Source organism: Neovison vison, chromosome 2 (assembly GCF_020171115.1).
Source record: "Neovison vison isolate M4711 chromosome 2, ASM_NN_V1, whole genome shotgun sequence".
Lineage (NCBI taxonomy): Eukaryota > Metazoa > Chordata > Mammalia > Carnivora > Mustelidae > Neogale > Neogale vison.
Genome location: NC_058092.1, coordinates 151,382,836 through 151,403,861, shown reverse-complemented (window position 1 = coordinate 151,403,861; position 21,026 = coordinate 151,382,836). Strand labels below are relative to the sequence as shown.

Genomic DNA, 21,026 nt, shown 5'->3' with positions numbered 1-21,026 from the left:
TCTACACATTTAATGCAATCCCTATCAAAATCCCATCAATTTTTTTTCAAAGAAATGGAACAAATAATCCTAAAATTTGTATGGAACCAGAAAAGACCTTGAATAGCCAGAGGAATGTTGAAAAAGAAAGACAAAGTTGGGGCATCACAATTCCAGCCTTCAAGCTCTATTACAAAGCTGTCATCATCAAGACAGTATGGTACTGGCAAAAAACAGGCACATAGATCAGTGGAACAGAATAGAGAGCCCAGAAATAGACCCCCAACTCTATGGTCAACTAATCTTTGACGAAGCAGGAAAGAATGTCCAATGGAAAAAAGACAGCCTCTTCAACAAATGGTGTTGGGAAAATTGGACAGCCACATGCAGAAAAATGAAACTGGACCATTTCCTTATAGCACACACGCAAATAGACTCAAAATGGATGAAGGACTTCAATGTGAGAAAGGAATCCATCAAAATCCTTGAGAAGAACACAGGCAGCAACCTCTTTGACCCCAGCCGCAGCAACTTCTTCCTAGGAACATCGCCAAAGGCAAGGGAAGCAAGGGCAAAAATGAACTATTGGGACTTCAACAAGATCAAAAGCTTTTGCACAGCAAAGTAAACAGTTAACAAAACCCAAAGACAACTGACAGAATGGGAGAAGATATTTGCAAATGACATATCAGATAAAGGGCTTGTATCCAAAATCTATAAAGAACTTACCAAACTCAATACCCAAAGAATAAATAATCCAATCAAGAAATGGGCAGAGGACATGAACAGACATTTCTGCAAAGAAGACATCCAGATGGCCAACAGACACATGAAAAAGTGCTCCACATCACTCGGCATCAGGGAAATACAAATCAAAACCACAATGAGATACCAGCTCACACTAGTCAGAATGGCTAAAACTAACAAGTCAGGAAACAACAGATGCTGGCGAGGATGTGGAGAAAGGGGAACCCTCCTACACTGTTGGTGGGAATGCAAGCTGGTGCAACCACTCTGGAAAACAGCATGGAGGTTTCTCAAAAAGTTGAAAATAGAGCTACCCTATGACCCAGCAATTGCACTACTGGGTATTTACCCTAAAGATACAAATGTAGTGATCCGAAGGGGCACATGCACCCGAATGCTTATAGCAGCAATGTCCATAATAGCCAAACTATGGAAAGAACCTAGATGTCCATCAACAGAAGAATGGATAAAGAAGATGTGGTATATATATATATACATATACATATACATATATACAATGGAATACTATGCAGCCATCAAAAGAAATGAAATCTTGCCATTTGCGATGGCGTGGATGGAACTAGAGGGTATTATGCTGAGCGAAATAAGTCAATTGGAGAAAGACAACTATCATATTATCTCCCTGATGTGAGGAAGTTGAGAAGCAATGTGGGGGGTTTGGGGGGTAGGAAAAGAATAAATGAAACAAGATGGGATCGGGAGGGAGACAAATCATAAGAGGGGCGCCTGGGTGGCTCAGTGGATTAAGCCGCTGCCTTCGGCTCGGGTCATGATCTCAGTGTCCTGGGATCGAGCCCCGCATCGGGCTCTTTGCTTGGCGGGAGCCTGCTTCTCTCTCTCTCTCTCTGCCTCTCCGCCTGCTTGTGATCTCTCTCTCTGTCAAATAAATAAATAAAATCTTAAAAAAAAAAAAAAAAGAGACTCCTAATATCACAAAACAAACTGAGGGTGGCCGGGGGGAGGGCAGTAGGGAGAGGGTGGTTGGGTTATGGACATTGGGGAGGGTATGTGATATGGTGAGTGCTGTGAAGTGTGTAAACCTGGCGATTCATAGACCTGTACCCCTGGGGCTAATCATACATTATTTGTTAATTAAAAAAAACAAAATAAAATAAAAAGAAGTACAAACACATCAAAAAAAAAAAAAAAAGAAAAAATTATTTGGAGGGATTTCTCCTTGTTTCTGCTGGATGACCTTGACCACCATACGGGTCTATGCACACCTTAGCAAGTCAAGTCTGGAGATCTGGAGCACCTAGGGAACTGTAACCCAGGCTGCAATTCCATACAAGAGGAGCCCCCGGAACTCACCCGCACCCTTCTGGTGTAGTCCTTCTGAGGCCGGCCTTGGGAGAAGGGCCTCCTCGGGCCTCCTCAGCTTGCTTGGTCCCTGGGTATTAGGTATTCCTCTCACAAGGGCTGTCCGAGGACAGTGTCAGTACTCCAGGAGTGACAAATGCCCTCTAGGCGAGAGCTCCCCTGCTTATTTACCTCTCTGGCTTGGAATTCCCTACTAGCTTGTCAGCAATTTGATGCTTTAATTACTACACACGTATGTGTACGTATTTTTTTTTAACTCCATGATCACAAATAATATTTACAGGGTAAACACAGCATAGGATTCCTTTCGTGGTTGTTGATAATTTTATAGACTTTACACTTTAAAATGACTGCAAGAGTTAGTGGTACTAGATGATTCCCTGACAGGTCAGAAAACAGTTTCCACGGGCAAAATAGGAACCATGGACTACTTCATTTAAAAATACTCTTGAGGGGCACCTGGGTGGCTCAGTCGGTTAAGTGTCTGACTCTTAGCTTCGGCTCAGGTCATGATCTCATGGGTCATGAGATCAAGTACGGTGTCTAGCTCTGCAGTCACTGGGGAGTCTGCTTGAAGGTTCTCTCCCTCTGCCCCCTTCAATTGCTCTCTCCCTCTCTAAAATAGATAAATCTTCTAAAAAAACTGCTCTTGAATGACATACCATTACCTCGGATAAACCTCATATATACTCTCTGCCACCACCGATTCAGAGGATGGAAGTACAGGTGTTCACTTACATGAAGACAAGGTGGCCATGCTACTTAATTAGGGGAAAAAATGACTCAAGAGCAGCTATTTTAAAATCGGTTATCACTTTTGGAAGACATTCTTCTCTAATATGTAAATGGCTTATAGATAATTCCTTATAACAAATCAACTTATTCATCCTTACCTAGAATACATTTTAGAAGACAATCTTGGGGGATTGAACAGAACTTACGATGTTCAGAGTTAAATATGCTTCACTAGGTAAGGAATGTATTTCATAAGATCCCCTTGAAAAGATTTTCTGACAGTCATTATTTTGGTCACATCCTACACAGCACTTGGGGAGCCTGTCTTTTGTCTGTGTTAAAGCTACTACAAAAATAAGAACATCAATACTTCTAGAATGCCGGTGCTCAGTGGGTTGGGAGAATAGCAAGCAGAATATGAGTTGCCTCCGGCTAGCCTCACAGGGATGGGGTCACAACGCAGCTTGTGGGATGCCGAGATGGTGAGGTGGTCCCTGAGAAAAAGTCGCAAGAACATCCATGAAAACCCACGGCTCCTCCGCTCAGAGCAAACAATGATAAAAGTGCACAGCTAAGATGCACTGTGGGACATGGTTAACTAGTAACTTAATCTCGTGACTTGATTACCTAATACTGTTACATTTAGGAGAAAGAGAAAACCCTCACGAATAAAGCTGAAAAACCTACTTTCAGGCAAATGTACAGCTGTGGGAAGGTAAGCAACATGAGCTTCGCAGGCTTACAATGGCTTCACCTGTCAAGGAGGCACATGTCTTGCCACGTTCCCACTGCGACAGCCGTGCCCCTGCTGGCGCATCTGGCGCATCCAGAGCTCTGCAGGGCCCGGTGACTCCTACGCCAACAACCTCATCTTCTCTCTAGCCCGACTACATACCATGTCAGCGTACACTGAGAATTCTGACGAGAAGAGCGGTGCTAAGGAAAACTGGGAACAAGGCTATGCAAAGTGCTGGGAAAAGCGAAAGAAAACAAAAGCAAAAGCAGCAGCTCCAGGAGTGCACAACCAGGAGTGTTTGCACGGCACGGTGCGCAACCAGGAGTGTTTGCAGATCAGTCCAATGGTGTGGTGTGTGACCAGGAGCGCCCACGTGGACAGCTGCTCTCGTAGCGCGGATGAGAACGTATTTGGAGAGCACAAGAAACAGAGGGTGCGCTTAGCAGATAAATGTGATGTCTGGAGTCACTATTAGAGATGTTTTTTTTTGTTTTTTTAAGATTTTTATTTATTTACTTGATAGAGAACACAAGTAGGCAGAGAGGCAGGCAGAGAGAGAGGAAGGGAAGCAGGCTTTCTGCTGAGCAGAGAGCCCGACGCGGGGCTCGATCCCAGGACCCCAGGATCATGACCTGAGCTGAAGGCAGAGGCTTAACCCACTGAGCCACCCAGGTGCCCCACTATTAGAGATGTTTTAAGAGTCCAAAGAAGACATTCCAACGGTTAAGACACTTCCCTGCGGAGACCTTGGCATTCTTTTCATGCAGGAATATGAGAACTTGCCTCTGTCTCCCTCTCCTGCCCTGCTTTGACCCTGGCTCCCAGCATTTAATACTCTAAACCACACATAAAAGTATTTGTTAGCCCCCAAGTTACCATGTCTTTGTTTCCGGGTTGTGGGTTTCCTGTGCTGACATACTCTGTCCTCTTTCCTCCACTTCGTAAAATGATCCTTTAAGATCCAGCTCAGGTGGAACTTTCCAGGCTTTCTGACAACCGGCCCCAGCTCTGTGCTCTCTGTTCTCAGAGCACACACATCAGTGTCCTGTAATAACTGGTACGTGCCTTCCTCCTACAAAGAGCCCTGCACCAAAGCCCACCTGGGCCACTATGGTGGGCACCCTTGCCTCCAGTCTCACACCCCCAAGTGCTGTTTCTGGCAGGCGCTACAGTGGGCTTCCTAAAATGCTTGCTAGATCATATTACAACTGCTTAACACATTTTGATGGCTCCTTAGGCTAAGAGATGGACACAGTATTACGGTCACATTTATACCCCAAGGATCATGGGAAAGAATCTTAATAAGAGTTTAAAAGGGAACAAACTTGGACAGAAAAGTAAGAGGAGCCCAGTATCACCCCATGCTAGGAAGATTGGTTCTGCCCAGTAGAACACATTTAATAATTTAATGGAGAAAACTGTCATGGGGGGGAAGCAAAAGAAAGTTCTAGACTAAAATAATTATCCCAGTTCTAGAAGGAAAAGAAAGAAAAATTATCACCCTTAATTTGCTACTTATCCTCAGCAGCACCATCGAGAATTGATTCAAGAAAGGAACAACAGTAAATTAAAAGAAATATTTGCATAATATGTCTTTTCTTCACTAGACTGTTTTATAATTTAATTTTCAAATCCTGGAAATTCAGCAAATGGCTAAAATGAATTTCTTCCAGTAAGTGGTGGAAATCAAGATGGGCTCCTTGGATTTTGCTATAGTCCAGAGACTGTAGGAAGGTTAAATATTAGGTGTTCTAAGCTTCCAAATTTTACAGAATCTTGTAGTGTACTCCTAAGCTTGCAGGCTGACACTGAGAATACAGGAAGCATCACAGTGTCATGAAAAAGTCTAAATACAAAACAGATCATGATGCAAAATACTATGTCTTTGACACTAAAAGATAGGATTGCTATAATTATTGTCAGAAATTTTCATGATCCTAAAAAACCTAAAACTAAAGAGTCAGATATGTGACCTTTCACATTTTAAGAGCTTACAGGAAGAAAAGATTAAAGAACAAAAGATTGAAGTACAAACATTTTCAGTTAATCTTTACCAATGAATTATACTTCCAAAGCCTTTTCTTCTTCTCATGAGCATGGAAATCCCAAACTACTCACAAAATGAGCCCAGGACCTACCGTGCTGCTGGTAAACCTGTTAGCATAAGCCGTGATGACCCCGCATTTGCTTCCGGTGAACAGCTGGCAGCTGTCAGGCACCCAGGCACAACTCGTCACCTGTGGGTGAGGACAAGCCAAAGATCATGGTGTTGAAAAGCATGAGAAATGTTTCTACTTCTCTAATGGTTATTTAAAAATATATAACCACAAAATTTAAGAAACATTTTATTTGAACTGATTAAAAATGTGCAAGATATGATAATATTCTGTAATGTTAAGCCAGATGCTAAAGGCTAGTTAAAATGTGTTACATCATCGTCTATGATTTTACACTTTTCTCTACACACACACACACACACACACACACAGAGCCACTTGTTCCTCAGAAATTTAATGATCCAGGATTGATGAGGTCCAAGGTTGAGTGTGTGTGTGTGTGTGTGTGTGTGTGTGTGTGATGTGCATATATGCGTGGTTTCACATTTTACTTTTTTTTTCCTTTTTTCTGCTTTTGGTGGGGAATTGGGGGTACATACAAAGAGAGAGGTACTGCTTCTAACAGTTCTAAAGATTGTTAAATAGGAGACAAAGGAAAGATAAACATGGAGGAAAAAAATCTCAGATTATTCCTTTGGGACAGTAAACTCTTCAGTCCTAACCATGGAGGTGCTATTCAGGACCACTCAACTCTCTGGCCCAATAAGTCTTCCTCTGGCTCTGGGAGCCTGCTGACCCCCAGCACCGGTCCCCAGCACCTCTGCTCCCATGGGTCACTTCTCCACTCCCACCTGTCCCAGAGCCTGCGCTCACGCTGCACTGCGCTAAGGGGACAGAGGCCATCAGCCACAGATCTCATCCCCTTCCTTCCTTTGTGCCTCAAGTGTCTTGGTGCTTCTTCTGATTTAAAGGAGGAAGCTCCTCTGCTTTTAAGGGCAAACCCACCCCGTACCAGAGTTCCTCCAGACTTTGTCCTCACTCTCAGACTTTCAAGTGGTCTCTTGCTGGCTTCTTCCCCAGGGCCTGCAAACGTGCTTGAGTGTCTGCTACATTAACAATGACCTTCTCTCATTCTGGCTCTTCTTAACTCTTGAAACATCACCAGAGTTCATTGGACCCAATTTCACTGTTTGAATTTATTTCTTGAATAGTTCTAACTATTTGTAAGGATTAATATTTCATGACCTACATTCTTTTTTAGAGGCCTTCCAAAGAACAAAGAGAAAATATGTTTTTTTTTTTATACATTAGAATAAAACTCAGTGTCTTAGCATTACCATATGGGTCTACTAAACCCCTTCAACCCTTTCATAAACTTAGGTTTAATGTAAACCTAAGTTACGTTACAGGGTTTTAATAATTTCATCTTCCCTCTGTCTTGAAACATTAATGCTGTTTCATCACTGTAGGAATTATGTCACGACTATTCAACAATTATTCCCAACTCTGCTAGAGCAAAACAAACAGGGAAATGCAGAACAATGGATCTCCAGGAAGGATAATGTAATCTGTGAAATAAACCATCATCTTTTGGTTTTCTGATCATATTGTCCAAAGAGTGTTGTCATCTTTTAAGAAAATATAAAGGAAGACTGGAGACACTGCTTCGTACTCTGCTTTTAGCTTTCACTGAACACAGCGGGGAATTCAGAATTTCTCATGTTCTACTGATAATAGAAAAGAGAATGAAATTGACAGAGGACTAGGTTTCACAATTATGAGATGAGTCAGAAGGCAAAGAGACGGCAGAACTCTAATCTCTAACCATGAGACTATGATTGTAGAAGTGAGATCTGAGTGTGGGTCCTCATATGATAACATCCTGGATGAATTTTCTCAAACTACCACGTAGAGGACAATATATTTCTAAGGAAATATATTGCTGTTTGGCGCAAGTTCTTTATCACAGAGTATTTTGCTAGAAGAATCTGGACAATGCTGTTTTGCTGAAAGGACTTATGGCGGTTTTCTTTCATCTTTAATGATGCTGATGTGTCAAACTTTACATAATAGAAGTAATTTTGCAATGCTCAAATTCTTACTAAAATTTCTAATAAGGTTGTTTTCCACTGTCCTTATGTTTAGTTTTATTAGTTTACTGATAATTAGATAACAAAAGGTGATGACCATTTTTTTAGGTATATTGAGGGTTAAGCATATAAGTCATTGCCTTCCTTTCCTTCTACTGCTAAAACTTCCCACAAGTGGCAGCTTACTCCATTCCTAACATGCTCAGGGAATGGGGAAATGCTAGGACACATGAATAGGCAGGAGATGTTATGAAGGTAACGGGAATCAGGAAATAGCAAAAGAATTTCCCATTGTTCAACATAAAATTTAGTATGGGAAAAAGTTGTGGCAGTATTTGTGTGTGTCCATACATGCACACATATATATGTATACGTACACACACACAGTATATACACAGTATATATACAATTGGAAATATTTTTACAACGCTTTAGGAGAGAGTAGTGGGGGGTATTATTACCCCAGTTTCAAAGAGGAAAGAACCTTAAGTTTGGAAAGGTTAAGGCACTTGCCAAAGGCTACAGAGTAAATAATAAAGGTAGGACACTAACACAGCAGATCAGAAGGCTTTAATTGGGCCCCATGCTCTTTCTACCCATTGTGATGCCTAAACACCTAGTCTAATAGCCAAAACCAGGTACAGACGATTGCACTCTGGTTATAGAAAATGACACAGTGGGCGCCTGGGTGGCTCAGTGGGTTAAGCCGCTGCCTTCGGCTCAGGTCATGATCTCAGAGTCCTGGGATCAAGTCCCGCATCGGGCTCTCTGCTCAGCGGGGAGCCTGCTTCCCTCTCTCTCTCTCTGCTTGCCTCTCTGCCTACTTGTGATTTCTCTCTGTCAAATAAATAAATAAAATCTTTAAAAAAAAAAAAAAGAAAATGACACAGTGACAAAAGGCAAGTGAACCTTGAGAAGAAAGTGGTGCTGATTTTGTTCCAATATTGCCAGTCGCTGACGCGAAGTGCTTATAATACCATCTCAGTGAGATACTGGGGAGAAGACAAATTTTGGGGACACAGAATAGCAACAGTCAGAAAGGTCTGAGCACTGTAAACAAGGCCTAAGTCCAGCGTCACCAGCTTCCAGACTGGATTAACGGCAGAATATTAAAGACGAGCTGCTCTCATTCTGACCCCTTTCTAGAGCATTACACTTAATTATTACGATAAAGTACTCCGTAACAAAGTTTACCTGATATTGTTGTGAACTTTGTATAAAGTTTATTGGAGGCTCGCTTTGTTTACTCTTCAGCCTTAAAATGTTATCAGCATATCCCCAGCTCAGGATGGCCGACCACTGAATGTCAGTACTGTTCATGCTTCTCACACCTCAAAAAGGAGAAAGAAAAGCGTCAGACTGCCACTGTTCAACTGTTATTTGATAGCCCCCCAAAATGGCAGGTTAAGAGCTGAAGTTTGCACGGCAGAACACAGTATCTTTCCAGAGCAAATCATCTTTGTATTTATAAGATGGATGGACTTAAGTTGGTTTTATTCCTTTAATGCTAATGGGATTTTAAGAGTGGAAACTGAATTCTTTTTCACTCGTGGTGTTTGGTTAGGGCTTATCTGAGTTAGCATCAAAATGTCTGTTCAGAAATTTTTATGGAAGACAATGATAGTCCAGCTTATTCTGTTCATGTTCTATCACACTTCTACTTTTAAAAATAAATACAAACTAGACACCGTTTAAATAACTTTATAGCTACCACCTGCTGATAAATCAGTATGGACAACTGTCGATACTATAAAGAACACTGCCACCCTAGAAGCAACACCTGTCCTGGGAAGGGACCATTTAATCCTATCAACTGCCAGGTCTTTGCAGAGCAGACAGATTTGACGAGCTTCTGCTCTTTTCCTCTTCTTCTTTTTTCCAACATAGTTTTATGTCTTTTGGGATAAAGATTTGGAGATTTTGACATCCCTTTTCAGTACTATTCGTAATCTATGCCTTGTTGGTATGCTGGATATAGCTAATGCAACAGAAATGCTATAACTGGTGCTGCCCTGGAAATTTGCACTGCTTAAGTCGCTTAAGGAAAGAGAATGGGCTTTATTTATTCCAGCACCTAGCAAAATAAGCCCACATATAAAGGAATGAAACAAATACATATTTGTTGAAAGAATCAATACCACAGTGAAAATGTAATTCACAGATTTTTGTCTTCTTTTGTTGAGTATAATACCAAATGCTGACATCAGTTTTACAATAAAGGAACTGGAACATACCCACTTAATAAAATCCCCTCTATATCTAAGCTGCTAGGGAAAGGAACCACATTTCATGAGTCTCAGGGCCTCTCAAATTCAACCATAAAGCCTGGCATGTAGCGGGCACTTCAATAGCCCCTGTGCTCAATGAATTAAGTACATCTAGTAACTGCCCCCAGTTTCTCATTCTAGCACTTACAAAATGCATCACCTCTTTTTTTTTTTTAAAAGAAAAATAAACTTCTCCTTTACCTACTAGGACAGTGAATCTTAAACAGGCGTTTGCAAGAAAATGGCATTTCTTGCATGCCTGGGCTTGGACTTGAGCCCCAGAGGTTCTGACACTGTGTGGCTCAAATGAGACCCAGGCAAGTATATTTTGGAAAAAAGGGATCTCAGGCAATTTGGAGGCACAATTTTTGAGTAAGGGTTTAAGGTCATCAAAACCGTCACAGTTACATTGTTCTATGCATGTATAGCTCAGCAAAACCATCCGGTCACTTGATAAAGCAGCGCTCAGTACCTTGCAGCTGTAGCACGTGACCTGACACCCATCTGTAAGTGGGGCTCTCACTCCCAAGGCTGCTATGGGGTGGGTGAGCACTCCTCTCTTTCCTCGGTAATGTGCTGGGTGCAGCAGTGAGAGCTCACACAGTCCCCAGGGAGCCCCAGGGTGCTTATGGCCTGATGGACCTTTACTGAGCACTTAGGAGGAGTCAGGCACTGTGCTAATCATTACCTACATTATTTCATTAAATCTTTTTTTTTTTTTAAGACTTTATTTATTTATTTGACAGGCAGAGATCACAAGTAGGCAGAGAGGCAGGCAGAGAGAGAGGAAGGAGCAGGCTCCCCGCTGAGCAGAGAGAGCCCGATGCGGGGCTCGATCCCAGGACCCTGGGATCATGACCTGAGCCGAAGGCAGAGGCTTTAACCCACTGAGCCACCCAGGCGCCCCATATTTCATTAAATCTTTATAGTAAATTACCCTCTGAGGTCAATCCTTTTGTTATTCCCAATTTATAGATCAAAAGCCAGGATTTAGAAGGTTTACATAATTTTCTCAAGGTCAAACAGCTAATAAGAGCTGGGATGTAAACTCAGGGCTCTGCGCCTCCTGAGGCCAGTGCCTTGTATCTGTTGTGTTATACTGTTGTGTATTACAATCTGTTGTATTATACTGCTTCCCCACACAACCTAGGTGCTGGCAAGCCCCAAGTACATTCTACAAGCATAATTTGAATGAACACTACTACTAAGGGCTCTGACTATAGTGCCACAAATAAGATAGGCTGACAATGACATCTGACATATTTACGTTCCATCATGGTAAGTGGTAACACCAGCCCTTTCTCTTCTGTTCAACAGAGACAACAGAGACAAACTTCAATCCAGTCTCTTTTTTTAAAAGCAAATTATCAACATTTAATATCAAATTAATTGATCAAATTATATCAAATATATAAATATATATAAATCAAATATATATATCAAATATAAAAAATATATAAATATATCAAATTATATCAACATTTTGGTACTTTAAGTATTATTTGTAGTAAATTGTCACACATCTCACAACTAACCGCAACACTGATATTACAATAGTTATGATTAAACAGATTTACCCAGTCCTACTAAGTCACCAAAATTAAAGAAAATGATAAGCAGCCTCTCTTACTGCTAACAAGTATAAAGGCACTCATTGATTCTATGATATAAACAAGAGAAAGTCTACAATGAACTGTGGTCCAGCCAGCACACTTAATTTCTCTGAGTGCCCTCTGCTCGACGCGGGTACCACATCCGTACAGCGCAGAGCTGTACATGGTAGGAGGCTACCTCCCTACCCCAAGGGGCACGGTGCCTCAAAAATCACGTTAAACCCAAACAGTGTGACTGTCAGGAGGCATCTAGTTCACACGCTGGCTTCTAGGCACATCTGCACATGCCTGATACGAACAGTTGAGCGTCATCACTGATTTGAGTGCCCAAGCCCAAGCCTAGGAGTAGGGAGAGTTCTTTCCCATTAAACAGAATGGTTAATTACATTTACCATAAAGTAATTACAGCACTTTCCCATGTGTTGCTGTTAGCGAGTCAGTGTACTGAGGGTGAGAAAAAGATTGCTTTCCAGGCATACCTATTTTTAAAACCTGTTTTCAAGGCTAGCACGACTTCCTTGTTTTGTTTCATTCTGTTTGTTTTAATCTCCTGACTATACCTTCTGAGGTACGAGCTTTGCTAAATAACTCTGCCTATTCTGCGATTCAAGAGTCTCAAAAGGTACATTTCTCTAAGACATACTCTTTTAATCTTGTGAGCCTAACCATTTATTCTTGTCTCTGACTCTTCCTCTCTCATTCCAAACGGCGCTACATTTAATCTCCCCCCTTTTCCCCATGTGGTGTGTTTAATTCCTACTTTGCACTAAATAGCCACAAATTTGAACGATTTTTCACCATGGATTCAACACTTGCAAATAAAATAGTGGCATGGAGGAGCTGAAAACATCCAATCCCATGAAAAATATACCTAGAGTGATTCTCATTATGTTTTCTTGTACCTTGTTCTTTGCTGTACGTCATCAGAAGACAGAAATTTTGGGATAAACCACAGATGGCTCTGGTGGGCAGAGCCTGGAGGGAACCAAATCTTTCTCCGTGGGGCTGGCTGAAGCAGACCACAGGTACGGGAGCACTTGGAGAGCCTACATACTCCCCCCACTTCAAGCCTTTTATCCAGGACAAAGGACTCTAAAACAGAGGAAAATAAAAAGTATGATTTTTTTTAAAAAATGTAAATTTAGAATGACTTCTAATTTGAATTCTAAACAAAGAGTAAGCAGCCTGATTATAAGCCCTTTGTAAGCAAACATTATTTTATATATATTTTTTGACTTCCCCCATACTTAGCATATAGAAGTATACGCTCCTTGTTGCTAGACACAGTGATGAAAATACATACAAAGCCCTGGTCCTCATGGAGTTGCCTTCCAGCTGGGAGGAGGGGCAGACCGGAGGTAAACAGACAGAGGCTCAGCAGGGGCTGAAAGCTCTAGCAGGAGGGAGGGAGAGGACTGAGAGCACGGGAGCTGCTATCTTAGATTGGGGTCAGGGAGCTGAGGAGAGGATATCTGAGCAGAGACCTGAAGGAAATGAGACAGCAAAATGGGGCTCATCTGGGACAGGCCATCCTAGGTGGAGGAAACAGTCGACACAAAGGTTCTGAGGTGGGAATGAGGCCAGTCAGTACCAGGGTCCCACTGTGAGCAGACACACAGCTCTGATCTTTACACGTACCAGCTGCGAAGTTAGTTAGCACTAAGTGTAGTGTAGATTAAATGGCACTTATTACTTTTTAGGGATGTGCTATTAAATTATTTTGGCACAAAAAAGGAATAGAATAAAGTCAACTACGAAGCACAACATTGGTGATCTGGTTTGGGCAAAATAACATTATACTGAGATTGATCTATCTATCTATCACATCATACTGGTGTTTGAAATTTGAATTTTACTGGTTCTATTGCTCTGGTTTGTGTTTAACATGCAAATTTAACACATGTGAGCTCTGAACATAAAGGACTTACATGTCTTCTGTGTTCTACATTTACTGTATTTAAGTAACATTATTTTAAGAAACAACTGTCAAGACAAGGTCTGTGAAAGCCATTTTCTCTTAAAATGGGTCACAGTTTCCTGCAGTTGGGGATGTGTTGCTTTATTTCTCCACATAGGTTCTTCCCAACCTCTCTCCCATGCCTTTCCATTTTCTGCTATTCCTCTCCACAAACCTTTACATTTTACAATTCGTGGTCTCCCATCCTCTGCTGCTTTTATGATGGAAGAATTTAGCTGAGGGTTAGAATCCATTTTCCTTTAATGGTTTGCCTGCTTTGTTTTGTATTTCAAAGTAAAAACTATGCCTACTTTCCAGTTTAAGAGGCAATACTTCTCACCGTTACTATGGCGGGGGGGCATCCAAAGACATACATAAAGTTCTCCCTTCACTGTAGGCCACAACACCTACACTTCTGGTGAGTACTTTTGGTGGAAGGTGGCCAAAGGCCTGCCATGCACGTGTGTACAGCCATACTCACACTCGGACCACTCTCCAGTCCTGGATGCCTTCTCTCCTCCGGTGGGCAGGTTCCTGTTAGGCCACTGCTCCGGCAGGCTTTCCCTGCTACTAGCCCCCCAGGGGCTGGCCACCTGACTTGAGCTCCCCAGAGCCCTCCTCTCAGGGACAGGGACAGCCTTTACCACACACAGGACAGTGCCGCTCACAGCACATCTGCATTCGCTGGCTGCAGTGTACCCTGCTGGCCAGGACCCTTCTGTTCACTAGAGCCTTGGAGGGGGGCCTGACAACTGCGGGGTTGAGTCAACTTCTGCTGAATTCTATTGAAATTCAAAACCATGAGAGACTGTGGACTCTGAGAAACACACTGAGGGTTCTGGGGGGAGGTGGGGTAGGGGTAGGGTGAGCCTGGTGGTGGGTATTACGGAGGGCAGGGATTGCATGGAGCACAGGGCGTGGTGCATAAACAATAAATTCTGGAACACTAAAAAGAAATAAAAGAAAATAAAATGGGGGAAAAAGAAATAAATTCAAATGACATACCGGATAGGTGATTTCTTTGACCTGTTCTCGGGTTTCCCTAAAAGCAAACTGCACTAGTAACCCCACAGCAGCAGGAAGCTCTCCTTCAAGATTGAGCTTGGATCCAGGTCTGCTGGCGTGCGCCGACTGGAACAACTGGCGAGGGGTCTGGCCGTAGGTTTTTATCATGGTTTCCAGCGCTCGCCTCTGAACGGGATCTTCAACTGCAGAGACATCCATTCCAAAATACGTCTGCAGGGTGAGAGAGTAGAAGAGAACAAGAGGTTTGTCAAAATCAAGGTTGGCAATGACACCAAAGGGGAAACAACAACGTGTTTTAGTCTCTAGATAGTAATTTACTCTCCTCCATTTCAAATGGAAATGGTTTTTAAATGTTTTGATCAGTTAGCATCAGAAACTAAATAATGTTTCATATGTCAATTATATGTCAATAAAAAAATGAGGTTTTTTCTTTGGTGTTTTCTTTCAATGAAGACAGATGAAAAAAAAAAAAAAGCAAGATTTTCACTTGAGTTGATCCAAAATAACAAGCAGATTAGCAAGTGGATGTATTTTTTTCTGTAGTTGCCTGTCCGATATTGGTCAGAAAACTAGAGTGAAGGTGTTTGTCAAAATCATTTCAGGTGGTCAACAAAATTGAACAAGACAATTTCAGCTTATGGCAGCACAGACGCAGAAGAAAAGTAGATGACCCTGCCTTGCCCCGATTTTCTCAATTTGTACAAATGAGGACTAGAAGTTCAAAGCCATTTGTATCTGGCCTTTAATTTTGTGATAGCCAAATACTCTTTTGTTCTTGGACATTAATGTGCTCAAAGAAAGATTTGGATTACTCTTCTCTCAAGACACAACAGCTGATTTCAGAGGATGATGTTCTGTGCTAACTCATGTTGGGGCCAAGGGCAGGCTGCCCAAAGATGGACCACTTTGGCTTATTGATTTTATTTTATTTTAAAGATTATTTATTAGAGAGCGTGTGCGCGAGCGAGAGAGAGCACATGCAGGGTTAGGGCAGATAGAGGGACAATGAGAATCCTAAGCAGGCTCCATGTAGAGCCTGACACAGGGCTCTATCTCATGACCGTAAGACCATGACCTGAGCCAAAATGAAGAGTCAGATGCTTAACCAACTGAGCCACTCAGGCACCTGAAGCATATCAATTGTTTTAAATAAGTTACTTAGGAGACAGCTTGTATATGGAGACCCAGACCCTCCTCTGTTCCCCTGAGAGAGCAGGAAATAAATTTTCCATGTGAAAGGTATCCTCCCCCATAGCAGGAGGTAAAGAGCTATCCTTATGACCGGAGATGGGAAATTTAGAGTGGAAAAGACTGGATAAACAACACTAGCTACTTTTCATTAATTTGCTATCCCAGCCCAAATTCTGTTTAGAGATCCTTACTAACTGAAGCTCCCAAAGTTAAGTTTTCTTTGTCCTATCAATTCCTCATAGATTCATCGTCTCTGTCTAAAAAGTGTAAAAACTGTCTGCCTTGGTCATTTCTTGAGGTCTTGATTTCATTATTGACCCTCTGCACATAACTGAACTCCAGTTTTGGTTGTTGTTTCCTATTAATCTGTCTTATGTGAATTTAACTCTTAGGCCAGCTGGGAGATGTTGAAGGGTAGAGGAAGAATTTCTCATTCCCTTCACTCACACACACCATGTTGGAGTTGTCCATGAATATCAACTATTGAGGCACCTATATAGACATTAGTGAGGACCCTAGATTTTTGAGGTTTCTCTCTCTCTCTCTTTTTCCTGGACAGAAGAGTTAGGGATTTGAACACTAGTATCACTGAGACCCAAGTAAAGTTCTTCTGATTTCCATTCTGTAAGCTCAAGACCAACGCATGTCAGCCTCGGAGAGGATTATCTGAATCTTGATTTCCTGTCTCTGTTTGCTTTGGAGGTTTTCACATGCGCCGCTAAAACGGACTAGAAGGTTGGAGGGGAGAAGGCTGGGATGTGCTGCAAATCCCTTCAGCCTCCCTCACCCATCTTGGTGACGCTGCCAGCGGAGGAGGTGACGCTGCCAGCGGAGGAGGCGGAGGACAGACAGCTTCACCTCCCTGGCGGGAGATGGAGGACTGGATAAGAAACAAAGTCAAAGGATTCCATTTTGACCAAGACACTGTAGGGAGAGTGCTGTCCTCTGTGAAGCACCTTCTTAGGACATGAAGCTGAAGAGAAAGGTGTGTGTGGGAGGGTGGTCAGGGCGAAAATCAGACTGGAAGAGGAGTCTTTTTTGCCTTCCTCAGTGTTAGAATAAAAAAAAAAAGACCGTGTAAAATGCTAAGTTATGGAAAGAGTTATCTGCTTAAAGTAATCACAGGAAAAAGGCAAAAATGAAGCTAAGATACGATGTTGGTAGGTAGTTCAAGAGAGTACTATTTAGGTTCTAGCAAAAACTGGGGGTGATTCTGAAGAAGTGTGGTGAAAATTGCAAGCTCTTTAAGGTAAAAAGCTCTATTACACACTCCCTCCTCATGTTATCATCCCCTGGGGTGAGATGGAGAGCGATGTGTGCGGCTCCTTTCTGACTTCCTCAGAGAGAGTCAGGAGCTGGGTGCAGATCTGTCACGTCCTGGGAGTACCCGCTTGTTCAACGCAGCTTTTAGCATTTCATCAGGCATAGCCAATTTCATTACATAACTAGACATAACCTTTCTGTAAATGCCAAAATAAAATCTCAAAGATTCCTTGGAAGTTAAGTAATCAACACTACTCTCCTTGCCACCCCCACCCCCTCGACTGCCACCACAAGGGATCAAATACTTGTTAGAAATGCTTATGTAAGCATGGTCATTCTCAATGGCTGCTTGACTTGGTACACTAAAAAATTCAAATGAAGACTGGAATAATCCTCCAGTCAGAGCTTTAAAAAGTATATTTGAAAATAGTGTTTCTCTACATTCTATGGTATCAGTTTCTATGTGAACCTTATATATGAATGATGAATTATGATCAAAGGGCATTTCTACGTTCCTTAAAAAGATTAATGTTTCTTATATGTGGTTCTATGGTGCACATTATCCTGTATGGATTTCCTTCCTTATTTAGGAGGTTGGAATTATTGTTCACTTTTACAGATTTGTACATTTAGGTACGGAGAGGTTAAGCTATTTGCCCGAGGTCATACAGCTAGTGGCAGGGTCACAGGGTGAGGGCTTGAACTCAGTTCTGAATTCAGAGACTGTGTAGGTAGTCACTGCACTTTCCTTGGCTCCAGGAATTGTTATCAAATCCCTAGAACAATGGCATAAACTCTATGCTTTTTAAAGTTCTAAAGTCCCAAGCAAACAGTGACAAAAATGGTAAAATGACAATTATGTGGTGTATTTCAGCATCCAGATACTTTTAATGTGAATTTTACATAAGAATAATTGAAAAGATATGCTAGGATCATAGGCGCAGAGTATAATGAGGTTAATGTAGAAATTCCTACTTGGTTTTAAAGTTACATTTTAGATCAAATATGAAGGCAGGCCAAAAATTATACCTGAAGACTTGCTTTACTTTATACTACTCTTATGTAGAGAATTATGATTCACCAATGAAACTGTATTATTCCCCTTTTCCAAAACACTTTGCCGTAACACTTCTTTTATCAGAGTCATCAGTAAATTTGTCTTACTCTGTCTCCTAGACCTTAAGTCTCTTAAGGATTTGAATTTTCTGCTATTTTAGAGGTATTTAAAATAATTACTAAGCAAAATGGACTAAAGAGATTTTTATTTTAAAACTGCTATTCAGGGGGCACCTGGGTGGCTCAGTGGGTTGAGGCCTCTGCCTTCAGCTCAGGTCCTGATCCCAGGGTCCTGGGATCAAGCCCCGCGGCGGGCTCACCGCTCAGCAGGGAGCCTGCTTCCCTTCCTCTCTCTGCCTGCCTCTCTGCCTACTTGTGATCTCTCTCTGTCAAACAAAACAAAACAAAACTGCTATTCAGGAATGGGTCTCTGGCATAAATTAGGTACAGAGTACATTCTCTGGGTTCATGTGTGCATTTTTGTAGCATTTGTCACAAACACTTGATGAACCTACTCAGAGAACTATAGCTAGAGGGGAAGTCCAAGATCCACCCTGCCCTACCTCCTAATTATAAAGCTGGGGGAGCTGAGAGGCTGAACATTGTATGCGGGGGAGTAATAGCTCCTGAGCTGGACTCACAGTCTTGGAGTAGCCACTAGGCAACACCAGGCTATAGCTTTTTATAATTTGCCTTTTTGCCCCTCATTCCTTGAGGAATTTCCTTCTGGAGGCCTCATCTGGATCCCACTACCATATCTAGTAGGCACAACCACCCCAACTTTCCCTTCTTGCCCCACTGTCCCCAACTGAATCTTACTCACCTTCACACACCAGAGCCTACCAGATGAAACGTTTCCTCAATAGATTTCATTCTTTTTTTTTTTTTTTTAAGATTTTACTTATTCATTTGACAGAGAGAGACACAGCGAGAGAGGGAACATAAGCAGGGGAAGTGGGAGAGGGAGAAGCAGGCTTCCTGCCCAGCAGGGAGCCTGATTCCAGCTCTACCCAGGATCCTGGGGTCATGACCTGAGCCGAAGGCAGACGCTTAAGGATTGAGCCACCCAGGTGCCCCAGATTTCTTTCTTTCTTTCTTTTTCTCTTCCTCTCTTTTTCTCTTTCTTTCTTTCTTTCTTTTTTTTAAAAGATAGCCTATCTAGGATGCCTGGGTGGCTCAGTTGTTAAGCAGCTGCCTTCAGCTCAGGTCATGATCCCAGCGTCCTGGGATCGAGTCCCACATCGGGCTCCTTGCTTGGCAGGGAGCCTGCTTCTCCCTCTGCCTCTGCCTGCCATTCTGTCTGTCTCTGCTCACTCTCTCTCCCTCTCTCTCTCTGACAAATAAGTAAATAAAATCTTTAAAAGATAGCCCATCTAACAACATCAAAAAGTACATGTGAGAGTGTAACAATTCTACTTCTAAGAATTTACATTGTGCCAAAAAGAGTTAAGGTGGTGGGCCCAAACTGCTTTCTTTGGAAGGGCCTGCTTGCATGGTTGGCCCTTGGCTGGTATATGGCAACGTGGATTTCAGGAGAGTTCCCACCATTTCCTAACTGGGTAAGAGTGGTTTACTGTGTCTAAACTGTACAAACAGTGTGACTTATACTGAACGCCTTTTCTCCTTCTTGAGGCCTGGGATTTCAGTACATGTAAGAGAGAGAGTGTTTCCACGACCACCCTTAGTAAAAACCATGGGCTCTGAGTCCCTAATGAGCTGCCTGGCTTGACCACATCATACATGTTGCTGGAGGAAATAAGCATGTTCTTTGTGATTTACTGGGGGAATACTCTTGGAAACTTGTGCCTAGTGTCCTCCAGCTTTGTCCTATACATCTTTTCCTTTTGATGATTCTGCATTGGACCCATCACTGTCATAAACCTTCTGGAAGTACAACTATTTGCCGAGTCTTGAAGTCCCCATTCAGCCTGGGGATAGTCTTGAGGAACCCCCAGTGAATAGCATCTTAGTTATTTTTAAAGAAGTGAAATATAAAACCTGAAAAGTCTTGGGCAGCAATTTAAGCTGTTGCTAATTCTCTTTGATAACTTGGGTATTTTAAAGAAATAGCCCCACAGCTAACTTTTTATTCCAGTTTTGCCTTATATAAATGCACATTTTTTAAAAGAGTCACTTACAGCAGGATGAAAAACGTTGATGGCTTGAACAGAAGCCTTCCCTTTTTGCTTATACCCGAATACCAAGTCAATCCACTGACAGATGTTCTGGGACACGTAGTCAGACTCTAGAGCCTGTCGATGAATGAGGATAAAAAGACGAGGATCGTTACGTGCCCAAGGAGGGAGGTTGACGTGATTAACCCGTTCACCGTTCTGACGCACACCAAAATCAAAACCTAAAAGAGAAGATTAATATTAATGCTTATCTCCCCAAAGCACACCTCATTTGGCCCACTGAGCAGGTCTTAAGACTTCCCCAAAACAGATATTAAGTGCTATAACCAGGGAAAGCAGAGGCAAAGAGGAGAGTGACATCATTGTTCATCTACCTATCTACCTACTAACAGAAGTACATGGGTTAATGCTATCCTCATTATATTTGAGATCTTTCAACTTTATTGTTCTACCACTTTATATCATATTGAAAAAAACAGCAGAAAATCACTGCCATTTAATTTCAATATTATCAGAACATCAAAGCTAGTTAAGTACTTAAATATCTATTCTATTCAATTATAAACTTGATTACAAAACTAAACTAAGGTGTTAACATCACAATAAATTTAAGATTATATTTAGTAAATACTAGCATTCTGTAGCTTAAATAAATCCAATTAATGCAAAGTATACACATCCTAAGTGAACTATTAACTTTATGGTAAGTCAAGAGGTCTGCCCTAACATCATTTCCACTAAGCATTCCTATGGACAACAAACTTATTCCAACTCATTGAATGAGAGGGTTCTTTTGTGATCTAAATAAGCTGTTCTCTAATTGTTTCATTTGT

The 21,026-nt window shown here is 41.9% G+C and overlaps 1 protein-coding gene across 3 annotated transcripts in view; it reads right to left on the bottom strand.

Annotated features, from left to right (window-relative positions):
• The window catches only part of LYST (lysosomal trafficking regulator), a 188,442-nt gene that overhangs the window by 11,681 nt on the left and 155,735 nt on the right, over nucleotides 1–21,026 (bottom strand). For all 3 annotated transcript variants that reach the window (XM_044239321.1, XM_044239320.1, XM_044239322.1), the window contains 5 exons: nucleotides 20,197–20,414; nucleotides 14,528–14,758; nucleotides 12,468–12,657; nucleotides 8,880–9,016; nucleotides 5,677–5,775 (listed from right to left, as the gene is read on the bottom strand). In XM_044239321.1, the coding sequence (XP_044095256.1) occupies nucleotides 5,677–5,775; nucleotides 8,880–9,016; nucleotides 12,468–12,657; nucleotides 14,528–14,758; nucleotides 20,197–20,414 (875 nt within the window). The remainder of the gene's footprint in view (nucleotides 1–5,676; nucleotides 5,776–8,879; nucleotides 9,017–12,467; nucleotides 12,658–14,527; nucleotides 14,759–20,196; nucleotides 20,415–21,026) is intronic.